The sequence below is a fragment of the Symphodus melops genome (genome assembly GCF_947650265.1).
Source record: "Symphodus melops genome assembly, chromosome: 12".
In the NCBI taxonomy this organism is placed as follows: Eukaryota; Metazoa; Chordata; class Actinopteri; order Labriformes; family Labridae; genus Symphodus; species Symphodus melops.
In genome coordinates this window covers 10189388-10202655 of record NC_136702.1, presented here as the reverse complement: position 1 = coordinate 10202655, position 13268 = coordinate 10189388, and the positions used below count along the sequence as shown (strand labels likewise).

The 13268-nt window shown below is 39.2% G+C and overlaps 2 protein-coding genes across 5 annotated transcripts in view; both read right to left on the bottom strand.

The window, feature by feature from the left end:
- Positions 1–5340, bottom strand: part of atf2 (activating transcription factor 2) — a 36279-nt gene extending 30939 nt beyond the window's left edge. The window contains exons 1-7 of one of the 3 annotated variants that reach the window (XM_079357634.1): positions 5198–5340; positions 4515–4587; positions 3669–3765; positions 3465–3583; positions 3248–3376; positions 2670–2848; positions 1594–1708 (exon numbers count right to left, since the gene is read on the bottom strand). In XM_079357634.1, the coding sequence (XP_079213760.1) occupies positions 1594–1708; positions 2670–2848; positions 3248–3376; positions 3465–3583; positions 3669–3765; positions 4515–4587; positions 5198–5244 (759 nt within the window). In that variant the 5' untranslated portion in view covers positions 5245–5340. The remainder of the gene's footprint in view (positions 1–1593; positions 1709–2669; positions 2849–3247; positions 3377–3464; positions 3584–3668; positions 3766–4514; positions 4588–5197) is intronic. The other 2 variants (XM_079357633.1, XM_079357632.1) reach the window with 2 other exon arrangements.
- Positions 5341–5888: 548 nt separating this feature from the next.
- On the bottom strand, positions 5889–8416 carry atp5mc3a (ATP synthase membrane subunit c locus 3a). 2 transcript variants are annotated; one of them, XM_079357636.1, is made up of 5 exons: positions 8322–8416; positions 8034–8130; positions 7177–7251; positions 6563–6753; positions 5889–6457 (listed from the first exon to the last, which is right to left on the bottom strand). In XM_079357636.1, exons 2-5 carry the CDS (start codon positions 8070–8072, stop codon positions 6343–6345), a joined length of 420 nt encoding a protein of 139 aa, XP_079213762.1. In that variant the 5' UTR covers positions 8073–8130; positions 8322–8416; the 3' UTR covers positions 5889–6342. The 2 variants fall into 2 exon arrangements, with proteins under 2 accessions (XP_079213762.1, XP_079213763.1); XM_079357637.1 differs by having other exon boundaries at positions 8243–8334.
- Positions 8417–13268: the final 4852 nt, after the last annotated feature.

Below are 13268 nucleotides of genomic sequence, written 5' to 3'. Positions count from 1 at the left end.
GAAGAGAGGGATGGAGAGACACAAGTTGGAAGGCCAGAGCCAGGCCTCCTCTCACTGCAACTGACAATGAGAACGAGGGAGAGAGGGAGGGAAAGAGAGGGAGGGGGGGGGGGGTGTGTGTGTGGAGAAGATCGAGGGAAAGAGAGGCCCACTGGTGGCTCATGTTCTCCATCTACTTCGGCCCTCCTTTACTCGTCACCAGCTTTCCCAGTCCCTACAGATTTGGAAGGAGGAAGGTTTTTTTTCCCCTGCTGTGCTGCTATCAGGAGATAATCATCTGCTGCTCACTGTTCCACACAGACAATCAGGACTTTACACGACAAGCTTCCACACTGGGGAGTTCAAAAACAACAGCAAAAAGGACCTTCATTGACAACTAATTTGCAACATTAGACACTTTCATGAGTTGTAACTGGTTTGCAAAACACAGGAGCGGCATCATCTATCTCCTCTGCTAGGAATCAAGAGTGCTGATTGTAATTGTACAAGGACAAATAGCAGTGACGGATCCTGGACAGGAGCCCGCTGAGACTCAGCCAAACACTGTGTCTTTGCCACAGTCGTACTCCAAACTCCATTATTTCGATCAACCTCCAAAGCTTTGCATTGGCTGCCAAATCTGAGGTACCAAAGTCGTAAATAGTCTGAAGGAAATATGTGGTATTAATGCCGTCGCTACAGCAAAGTGTAGTCTGAATGTCACTTTAGATGGGCTTTAATTTAATTCACATGAAGATTAATTGTTTTAAATTTGAAATGTAACTAAGAAAAGGTTCACTTGTGCCCATTGGAGCATGCAGTAATTCGACACAGTCCAGCAGTTTTGTTATTTTGCACACAGGACTACAACGATAATCTATGTTACGCGACTGGAGGAGAAAATACTCCGGTTCATTAGCTAGCTTCTCTGTTGACCTTGAAAACAGCAATCACTGAACAACGACGCCTCACGGTTCCTTCGCCGCTAACTCCGGAGTACGGCACGTTGACACAGATTAACTGGATGAGGAAGGATCAGAAGGAAGGCCGCAGAGTGAAGAGAATGATCAAAGAAGCGAAGGTGGTCTGCAGGGATTTTGATGCTTGTACGTGACGTACACACAAGTCTGCACACAAGCTTGACGGGCCACAAGTTTGAGCTACTTGTTGGGAACATTCAGAGAGTTCGCCAACTCGCCACTGACTAATTTAGGAGCTTCGTCAAAGGAATGAAAGTTCAAGATCTGCGACTAAATTTGGAGACTTTGGCGATAGAAGCTCATTTTTTAGGCCAATATTAATGAGGTGCTATCATTAATATCAAACAACTGCATTATTTTCAATGAGAACTGTTTGACTCTATCTGCACTTAAAGATGGTGTGAAGTGATTGAACAGCTAATACGTACACTGTGATGTTAAAGTGTGCAGTGAACAAACACTTCATAATCAATGTTCATGGTCACGACTTCCCGATCAGTAGAGTGAGTGGCTCGCTTGAATGCATCGACACTTCTGATCCGTCACCAAACGATCACATTCATCACCGGGAAGTCACATTTCAAAATTCACCTTTACACTCATACAAAGTGGAAAAAACAACATTGTCACTCACAGGGATCGTAGTGGGAATATGTACACTTGAGCTTGTAATTGATGCAGGTATAGCGACCGGCATGGTCTGACCGTTAGGCAGCTGTAAGAGCACGGGGAAGGTTCCAGATACTGGGCTGAGGGGGACAGAAAACACATCCCAGTGAGGAACACAACAAATGAACTTTGTGAGTGACACTTATATCAGTACGCTACAAATCAGAGGCGGGTATGGATACAAATACACCAACATTATGTCATATCAGGCATCAGAACTTGTGGAAACAAAGTGTAACTAAAAGAAAAGCCAACTTAAAATACACTGGTTGTGTAAAAGGTTCAACTTACACTATAACTACAGAACACATTTTGTTGTCATATTAAACCCACTAAGTGACATCAGTGTTACCCAGATATGGACCTTGGTTTGGTTAAACACATTGGATTTTCAAACATTTATTCAATCCGCCTGATCAGGTTGTTTGCATGTTCCAATCTTAAGAGAATAAACCACACCAGCCCCTCGCACTCACTCCAGGTGACTGGATCGTATCACATCAGCACACTCGGCAAAAATATCACAGCGCTGACAGAAACAACTACAGAAGAAGTCTGAGTGAATGATTTGGCTGTTTTTGTTCCCACACGGAGCTCTGCCTGAAACTTTAGGTGTTTTTCAGGAGTTTTATTCAAGTGTGAACAAGGAGGCTTATACTGGAGCCAGAATGTAGGACATGGATGATGTAAGTAGAAATGATTTTATCCGATTGTACCTTTGTATAAAAATAAGTCAATAGGCTCAATACATTTGTATTTTGGTACAAGGTCATTATAAAGTGCCATGGTTAAACAGGCCTGTGCTGGAACAAATCCTGTGATACTCTCCTTGTATGTTTTGGGTTTTTTTTAGCTAGAGCTACAAGTCCATATCTGAGCAATGCTGAGGTTGATTGTGAAAAATTACTGAGTGCAAAAACAAAAACAAGCACATGCCTTGTGAAAATATGAGCTAACACAAACAAAACGGCACAAATATAAATGATCAAAAAATAAGAGATGACTATGATTTTTCATTAAATGGACATTTGAGTTACTTACACTAGAGGCCTATTAGTGGATGGGACTTGGGTAATAACAGAGCTAGATGTTGGTGATGGGAGAGCTTGCTGTATTACAACACTAGCCTCTGAGGTTGCTAGAAGTACATTGGGAACTTGGAGGGATGCAGGATGGACTATAGTGGATGTTGGCAGTGAGGCTGGCTGCAAAGATATTTCCTGAAAACATCATACAAAACCTTAGCTGCAGGAATTGTTCAGTGAACAAGAGATTTAATCTAACTGATCAAATGCTGGCCAGATTTCACTGTAAACTGCACTACAAAATAGGGTTAAAGGAGATTTACAAAATAGAACTTTAAGTCGTCCAATATTTCCACTGAGTGTCTATTCATAATAGTTTTTGTAGGCACTGTTAGTATTATTTTACATAACGATCCACAAGTAACATCTTCAAGTCACATTACAACAAGCAAATTATCGGATTACTGACTAAATTCATATTCATTCCATTAAAACTTTAATTTCAGGTTCATTTTTAAATAGAGAGAGAGAGTCACCCTTTTAAACTCTGTGATTACTATAAATACCAGACAAAGCTTACTGAAAAGGCCTTACCTTGTCATCACTCGTGGTAGATTCAGGGTGAGGCAGAGGGCTGTCTCGATGTGCCTCCATTGCTGTCGGCACCTCAATTTTGTTGTTGCGTATGATAGGCGTTGCAAGAGGCGACAAGTCCAACGGTAACTACAGCAAAATAAGAAGAGATTTTCTCCATAAGGGGCTCACTGTGTCACAAAGAGAAATAATCTGTAGACGTGAATTGTACAACAACCTTTTTAATTTCATCCTCTGTTGCTTTTTTGAAGTCATGGTCGAATGGACTAGCAAGTTCATTGAAGAGTCCAACCTCCTCACAGTTCTTCAAAAAGCGAGTGGGTGTCGGGGTTTGGTCTGCAGCAGAGGGAAATCTTTAGCACAAAGTCTGTGATGGAGAGCGCCATTCACATCAACGCGTGTAAACTTCAAGAGTGCTCACCAGCAATGATGACAGTGTCTGTCCTCGCTGGGCCAAACTTCAGTGTCATCTCATGCTTGTGTTTGTGGACAGCCAGGTGATCCTCATTTGTAAACCTCTGTGAGCAGTCAAAAGGGGAAGAGACAGAACAATGAGATAAGATTGGCTTCAATCTGTCAACTACACTTTTTCAAGATTTAGTTGCAGGGCTGTTGCTGATAATAACATTGAAAAGTCCTTTTTTTTTTTCATGTGATGATGTGTCCTTAGATTTGATTACATCAGAATGTTATGCTTCTAAAAGCCAAGAAAAATATAAATTTGTATTAACAAATAAGAAATTGATTATAAGGCTGAGAGATTTGTTTACAGTCATTTAGGATAACTCAAGAATATGAAGATGTCATGAAATAAATTAAATAATGACAAAAATGTCCTGATTGAAATGTTCTAGTTCATTAGTTTGATTGGGCCAATGAAGCAAAACAAAGACAAATTACACCCAGAAGTTCCAACTCAAAATGATGCTGGCGGTGCTTTGTATGAGCTGTTCCATTTCAAAAAAAAAAAAAAAAGACCTTTGGTTATAGACTCAAATAACTAAAAAACATTCATGCCAATTAACCTGACATAAAATCATACCATGAGTAGTTAGTAATAATAAATTCCACATCACTGAAGCACAAAGTCAATTTAGTCACGCACTGTATATAAATACAGCCCTACCTTTTAGAGGGTTTAAATGAAGCTATAATGTGTTTGCTATTTTAAATTCAAACTTTGACCAGCACCATCTGTGATTTGTGGGAACCTGTTGGTCTATTTTCAGGGTATAGGGCACAATAAACGTGAAGAGAGATGACGTACCTGTCCACACCCAGGAGCAGTACATTGAAAAGGTTTATCATCACTCATATTAAGGGATTCCTGGTATGTCACCCTAAAGTAAGACAGAAAAATCAGAGGAAACAAACTTCAAAATCAGACCAATAGAGCAATAGGTTAAGTATACTTTAATATTGGGACTTTTACTCCTTAAAGAAGCTTATATTAAATACATTTGTAAGAAACTGCTGTAGTAGTATTGTAGAGATCCTGAGAAATTGCAGCTGTAAATGTGGACAAAGCGTATGGATGATGGGCGGCAGCTGAGGTTGTTTACATCACGATATCAAAATAAAAGCAGCTCAGATCTCGTTTGTTTTGTTTTGGTACGAACACGCAGATGAGCGTTTTCCTTCAATGACCGCTCAGCTGCTTTTTGTTTTAAATATATTGATTGTGTAAGAAAGCACACAACATGCTCCGTTATCACACATACACGGCGCGCATCTGTTCCAGTGACTTCCACGGAACAACATTAGCCTGAGCGCTGCGTTAACATACAAACCGTCGCCATGTTTGGACTTGAATACCACTGTAAACAGACGAGATGTCAACCTTTTTTCTGAGTTTAATTGGACCTGCACACTTCACACTCTCACCGCCAGATATCATGCATTTTACGAGTGTGTATAATCCATTTGCTATCAGTTTCTGTGGTCACTTACCCCCTCAGCCACAACCCTTGATTTCCAAAATCCCACGTCTGTACCATACTATCGCGATAGCACTGTCTATTTCCGTATACGTCACTTACTACTCGAGGAAGGACGTTTCAATCCGCATTTATTTTCAGCATAATAACCAGCAATTAAATATCCCTTTAAAACGTTAACGCGCTGATTTAACTAAAACCAAATAGTTTGCAAGCTTTACCTTAAACATTTCATTAGCTTAAAATGTATGAATATTTAAGTTATTAATGTACACAAAACCTGAGTCACCCTTGTTTTATCAAATATTTATTTAACCTATTCAGGGTTAATTTAGTCTCCATGAATGATAGATTGAGTAAAATACATGGATTGACTTTGTATTAGAATTTTAAAAAACTGCTAGACACAATCAACAGTTTCAGTAGACCTTACTTCAGCTCTTTAGACCACTTTAACTTTACACTACTTCTGTTGAGTATCCTTTGTTAGTATTAATGGCTTAATTTAAGAGTCCTGGTATAAAATGGTTTAATTAATCATGTTTAATAGGCACGGGTGCTTTTGTCTTGTGAAATACATAACTTCAAAAAACTACTTAAACGAGAGCAAACATCATTTTACTACTTTGAAATAGTTGGTCATTTCTGCCCATTATCTATTAGGACTTTCAGTTGAGTCATTAAAAAAAAGTCAACCCAGCATATAGCTCAATTAAATCGTCTATATTTATTAATGCCATTTACAAAAGCAAACGCTCACTTGCTGCCTAATTACAGTACTATTGAACTGCTGTGCAACAAATAATTCCTTAAGGTGGACCCCTAAAAGCTTGCACGTGATGCTCTGAGGAAAGAATACGGGTTTATGGCAGGTATTAGCAGCTGCTTTACAGGAAAGATGACATTCATGAAACCTGACTGCTTTCTTTGATTGCATGATACTCCAGACAAAAGGTTCGGCCATCGTTAAATAGTCAAATACATGTATTTTAATCAAGTAATTTCTTACATTTGTACAATACATGTTTTGCTTACTTTGACAGCGTCTGAAAGACTTGAAAATGTACATTTCCATGACAGCAACACGGAACAATTTTGGTAGCCACAATAAAATATGTAGTCACATCTGTAATGAAAGTGTGGTCGTACAGCAGAGTTTTACATAGCAAACAGGATAAGGAAAGCAACCATCAGACAGAACAGTCCCATAGCTTCAGACAGGGCGAATCCCAGGATAGCATATGAGAACAGCTGCTGCTTCAGAGATGGGTTCCTGCAAACAAGGACAAAATGTTAATTCCTCAATGAAGAAGAAAAAAAAAAAATCACAAAAAAGGAAAACAATCAAAGTGGATCTCTGTAATTTAAGTTAACCAACCTAGCATATCCAATAATGAGACTGCCAAACACTGTCCCAATACCAGCTCCGGACCCAGCTACTCCAACTGTGGCAGCACCAGCTCCGATGAACTTGGCAGCAGTGTCAATATCCCTGCTGACTGCACTGGTCTGGAAGCCCCTCAGTGTGACCTGGTTGAGAGGGCTCTGTGGCATCACAGCAACACCGCTCTGTAACCAGGAGAGAAAAACTGTGAATACCATCTTCAGAATCATGAGTTGTCTGTTAAATGCAACCACTATTAGTAAAAGGAAAGACTGAATAACAAGTAACTTAATTTCAGTTTTCCAAATAATTAAAGGTTGTTTTGTTAAGCCTATCTTTTTTACTGAAAAACTGTCACAAGTCATCATGTTTAATGCTCTTTAATTAAAAAGGAAAAAATAAAATCAGCACAATAAAAATGTATGTAAAAAAAAAAGTAATAAGACGACATTGAAGTTATATTTTTCAGGTCCTTGTTTTGGCTGTCCCAAGTACTACTGACACACTGTCACCCTTTCAGCAACACAACAAACGGATAAAGGCAATTAGCCTAAACTACAGGCAGATTGGGAATATAAATCCTATTTGAGAACTGAATGTCTTCTTACCTCTGTTTGGATGTCAGGCCTGGACAGCACAGAGGCAGACAGGGGTCTGTAAAGAGCCCGGGAACCAGCACGGACCTGCAGCAACGTCAGACAAAAAACAATTTTGGATCCAAGCTCAATCAGACATGACACATGTAACTCTCCCCATTTTACAGACGATAACAAAGTGGAAGGCACCTTGAATGTCACTTCATGTCATCAGTGTTATTCACTGCCGGTCAGGTTGACCTGTGGCCTTTAATGCTCTGCAAATACAGACTGTGCTGTCAAAGTCATTCTTGGTTAACTTAAGATTTATTAGTCTTTGAAACTTTAAAAGTAAAGAAAAAAACACTGCTAGTAAGCTTAAGGGAAAAAACAGTTACAATTAATTAGCTCTCAAAAGCCATTATACACTGAAATATGACCTTGGAGAGTGACAACTAACTTAATAAAAATATTAAATCAGAGTAGTCAAATGACGAAGTTACTATAGTGTATTTACTTGAAGGCCCTGTGAGGGGGTTTTCAGGTGAACTCTGTACTAAATTCGGCTAATGCAAGCTAGACATGACCTTAGCTACCTCAAATGAACATTTCAGCAAAGAGCTAAAGGATCCGACAGGGACACTGTTTTTTATACATGTTAGATGCACTGCACTCGTTAACGATAATACTGTATTGCAACCATTTTTGGTATGTTACTTTGTGTTTTAGCATTAGCTCGTTAGCCTGCTGGCCTACACTGCAGATACCCTTGCCAGTCAGATACAGTCAAGTTCAATCAGAGGCCCATCAGATTCATGATTCCTAATAAGAAAGCAGGACTGAAATCCCTTGCAGACACACAAAAAACCCCACCGATGAAATAAACTCACCAGAGCCGGCGTGGACACGAATTTTGCACAGGCGTACATTTTCTGCTTCAGGTAGTTTCAACAAATTCGGTCAAATCTTCTTGAAGCCCGGGTCTCTCTGAGGAAGTTAGACCGGAGAGAATTAAGGTCAAACGGGTGTAAAAATGCTCTACAGAGAAAATAAAGGCATTCACGTGTACATTAAAATCCACTCTGCATGCTATCCTCACTTTTGTGGTGCAACGTGAAGTTAGAAGAGAGGATGAAAAGAGATTTCTAAGGCTATCAGTCTCATTCAAACACACTTACCGACTGCAGAGGTCGAACCACAGTGGAAGAGTGCGCATGCGCGATGTGATGTATGTAGAGGATTCAAAGGCCCGGATGATGACAAGGGAAGGTCATTTCACGGAAACTTTATTGAACACGAACACGTTGACAACGTTCATTCACGTAACGAGTTTTCTGTTTGTGTTTGTGTTCATTGGTTGTTGCATTCACATTGTATTACAATATTACAGTATTTAGTCCAGTTTGAGTGTCAGCTGAAAAACTATAGTTCCCAGACGTTTTAGGACCTTATTAATCATTTTTTGAATGATTATCAGTTTTTAAACATGGCCACCTTAAGTAATGACTTTTGGGTTTAGTGTCACAGAGAGGAACCGATTGATGGACAATGTATAGTTTTTTTTGTTCATTTCATGGATTGTAATAATATCAAAAATAAATGAATGTCACCCACCTAAATCCTTTGTTGCAATCTACGTATGTACCGGTATCTTATATTGTGACTAAGCAGGGCATGTTTTCCAGCAAATGAACAATCAATCAAACTAAAACAAATCACCTGCTGCAAAATACATTTCTTAACTCTAAGACTTGTGATTGTCTTAAAGGTCCATACTCCTGCTATGAGCCTATGTGTGCAGCAGCACCTAAAATAGCTCCACAGAGGCTTCATGGAGTCTCTGAAGTCAATGGACTGTTTGTTCTGAGCAGGCTGTCTGTTTCCGCATTTCACTTTTCGAGCAATGGCACAGGCACTCAAATACATGAAGTGTGTGGTTTCGGTATTTCCCTTGATGTTGGTTAAACGTAGAACTGGAACAAAACCAACACATAAATTAATTTTACAAGTTTAAATAATATTTAATTTCAACAAAACTGCATTCACAATAAAAAGCAGTTTTAAGTCTAAAAAGATCATTCTCAACTTTCATAATCTTTTAAGGTTGAATGACATGTCAAACCACTAAAACTTGTTAGTTTGTTTGCTGTATGTATGGATTAATTATAACATATAATTTACTGAATTTGTTTTGTGAAAAAAGGGTCAAATGTATCTGTAGAGTCGTCAACACTAATTGGTTCTTTGAATGTAACTACCGTCTTTACTTGTGTTATAAAATAAAGATTGACTGATTGATTGGGTGTTTTTTTTAACAATGCACTTTGTGGGGGAGCTATTATTACTTAATGGGTTTGGAAATCACTTTTACAGTTACCATGAACTCAATAACCATGCCCTTATTATGTTTTACATGAAATGAGACTGTAGGCATCAGCTGAGCTGTGGGAACAATGATGTTACTGATATGTAAATTCTAATCTGCACCTTGGGGTCAAACCAATCATACAACATATAGAAAAAAACAATAACTGCAAGTCAGTTGAGTTTTTCATAACCAGAACTATTTTAAGACATTCTGTTAGTCTTTTCGTCATTTGTAAACTGGTAGACTGAAAATCAAACTGACATTTAGTTTTCATATAAAAACTCTAGCTTGCATTTTCTGTTTGAGGTATTCTGGATGTTACGGTTAAGCTTGGCCCCAGCACAGAATAAAGCCCTATCATTTACACTGCCTACATGTTGTTGCAGCCAGAGACTTCAAAGTTAGTTTTTTCCCTCAAAAGAAAACCTGCCTTCCACTGTCCAGCACTATCACCTGTTGTGGTGTGAATTTAACTCCCCGCCCTGAGGGACTGATGGCTCAAGCTCTGCCTGTGCCTCTCACAGGTTGATGGTGGAGCTGTAGGCTACCAGCACCAGGTGGATTTGTAATCGTGATGAATGACTCCACAGCAGCTGGTCTGTGATGGAGAGGTAATGAGCACAGGGACTCCTCAGGCTGGCTTTAAGGGAGGAATGTCCCAGTGACTCCTCAGGTATGATCTTTTCAGTTTTATGAACTGACACCGCACACTCCTGACCTTACTGAGCAGACACAGAACAAGTATGGATCTAATGTACTGAAAAGAAACAGAACAGCTGAACACAAGTTAATCTACTATTTAGTTGTATTCTTTTTGATTCAAATCTATCTTATGTTATAATGTGTTACACTGTACTCCATTATATCCTATTTTATTGTGGTCGTCATTCCCATCAATTCTTTTGTATTCTACTCTACTATAATGTATTTCACTTGTTCTTTTCTACTCTGTTCTACATGATTCTTGTATCTGTATTTATAGATCTATTCTGTTGTATCATCATTGGTTCTGTTCAGCCTCATTCTAATTTGCTCAGTTCACTTCTTAAACATCATTTTCTATTAGCTCTAATTCTATTGGATTAATTCTACTTTGATCAGTTTTATTCTCTTCTACCATGATCCGTCGCTTTCTGTTCTATGTTGCTTTATTACGTTATTCATTATCAATGGGTTTTTTTTGCTCCGTCAAGTCCTATATGATTTTTCTTCTGTTGGATTATATTTTATCTGATCGTGTTCTGGACCCCTTTGTGTAGTTTGAATTTATTTCCAGTCCTCTTCTAATATTAGGTTGTTTTTTAATTATTTTTTAATCTATTGCCGTGCCCTTTTCTGCCCTGTTTTAATTGGGTTTGTTTATTATTATTTGTCCATGTTTGTATTTTAGCAGTGGTTTGTTAAGAAGTTCTATCTTTTAAGGCCAATTGGATCTCATGAAAAAGCTCAAACATGCATTGTTCAAACCAGACTAAGTTATCATAACGTACAACTTTGTCTCTCCTCATGAACAATTTGAGAGTAAATTCTCAAACCATTTCATACTACATAATAGCGAACGCTTGTAGCAATCAAGGTCATTTCACTGAAGGTCCAGCAGAGGGTGCTATCGGGTCTAATGTGACATAGCCTTTTGTTGCCAGGGTCACGGTAACTGCATCAGACTTGGACTGCTTAACAACATTGTTCTACAATTTAGTGGCAGATTAATCAGAGCAGAATATTTTGTTAATAAACAAAACCTTTTCATTGCTAAACTGTTAAATATTATTTGTATCATAGTTTACACTGGTTTGGTCACAATCTCTGAATCTTACCTTCTGCTTTGTTAATTCACAAAGACAGAATTAAAAAGCCAGACTATTTCATGACAACTCTTTATTGTTTCATTTCACACAGCTCATATTGTATTGTTGTTACTGAATATGTGAAATCTTGGAATGTATTGTAGGCTCACGTGTTTTGCAGCCACTTATAGGTCAGAGCTAACCGCATGATAAAACATGAAGATTTACAATATATTAATTGTGAGACGACACATATCAAAGTGGCCGTTAACTACCTGAGGTCAATGTCATACTGTCTAATTAACCGGGCAGCGGCTGTGTGGTCCTACACGGCTGTGGAAGGTGGAGAGAGCAGCTGATCTCTCACACATACACACACACACTCTCAGAGTCACACACACACACCACCCTTTACCCACCTTTTACTTCCTCCCATTCAGAGACACGCACGCACTGGCTGTCTGAGTTCTTGCATAGAACACTGAGACATTCCATTTGCATGCCCACCCCATCAAGCTGGATGCACTCAGACTGGTAATAAAAGGCATTGACCCCCTTAACCTTTATGAATTACAATTTGTGCCTGCAGCACGTCCTGTCAGAGGCCTCAGAAAAGCAGGCACCTCAGCCAGGGTGTGTGCGTGTTGTTTTGCAGTTGTTAAGGAGAGGGGAAAAGGTTTTTACAGCTCCTCGTCGGAGCTCCTGACAAGCAGGGAGGAGGCGGTCTGACAGGAGAAGCAGGGTAGGGAGGGACTGCGGCGCCGCTGATGGCTCCATGCTAATCTCCATTCCTGGATGCTGCTGCACGAAACTACTCAGACTCGTTTCTTTGTCAGGACCAAGGATACACAGCCTGGAGGGCTGCAGTTCATCTGCGTTTTTTTACCTCTGATTTTTTACTCTCCCAAACATCACAGAAGGCAGCTCATAATCCTGAAAGTATTAATTAAAGTCGATAATAATCAAACAGGCTCTTATGGAAACATCTGGCTGGGCTTTCATTCCAAGTAGTTTGAGTGAAAAGACAAAACAGCAACACAAACCCTTGTAAATCTGATGTGAAGACCATAATAAAAATACACACACACTTGTTGAAGTTTTTCGTAACATTAATTACAAGGACAGCATGAACAGCTATTATTGTCCTCCACTCTCTTTAACCCGGTACAGATGTGCTATCTTTAGGTATCAAGACGGGGCATTTAAGTCCACTTTTAACTCAATGAGTAAAATACAAAGTAGTGCTTTACTGTAGGTCTTATTCAGGACAGAGCCCCTGTGGGAAGAGACAAACATAAATAAATGTATTTCACAAATGACTTAAACAGATGATACTAGCTTCTGAGTGTTCCAGTAGATTTGCTTGAATTAAACCATCGTCTTTCGATATAATGGTAGGTATCCATACAGGGGGTTCTGATGAAAAATACACATATGTTTACGAGTAAGTTTATTATAAGTAAATACAAATGTAAGATGAGTCCATTGAACAGGGTTGGGGCTTAAGTTGATCTGTCCTTCAGCAGTTGTCTTTTGAGGTCCGTGTTTCATTTATAGAGTTCCAACATGTGTAAAGTCTGCTTAAGGCTGCTGAAACATGTGAGTGTAGTTTGCATTCTTCTCTATTACATCACGATTATGGAACTGCAAGTGTTTCAGAGTTTAGCTACTGAAAATAGCTTTTGGTTGCTGATAAACTACACTTTATGGTCTTGGTGGTTGTCGGAGGTTCAGAGGATATATGTAGCAGGTTTATTCCCTGAGCAAACAGCAGAACAAGTGGAAAGTCATGTGAAAACAGAAACCAGGTCACTTGGTTTATTAAACATACCTCAGTCCTTTAACCTGAGTGGCTCAAATCCCTTTTTTCCTTGAGCTTTTAAGCTGATGTTCCAATAATCCTCAGTAGGAGTAGACATGGGGGGGGGTCTTTTATATGGCTGGAAATCATCCCAGAGAATTGCAATGTG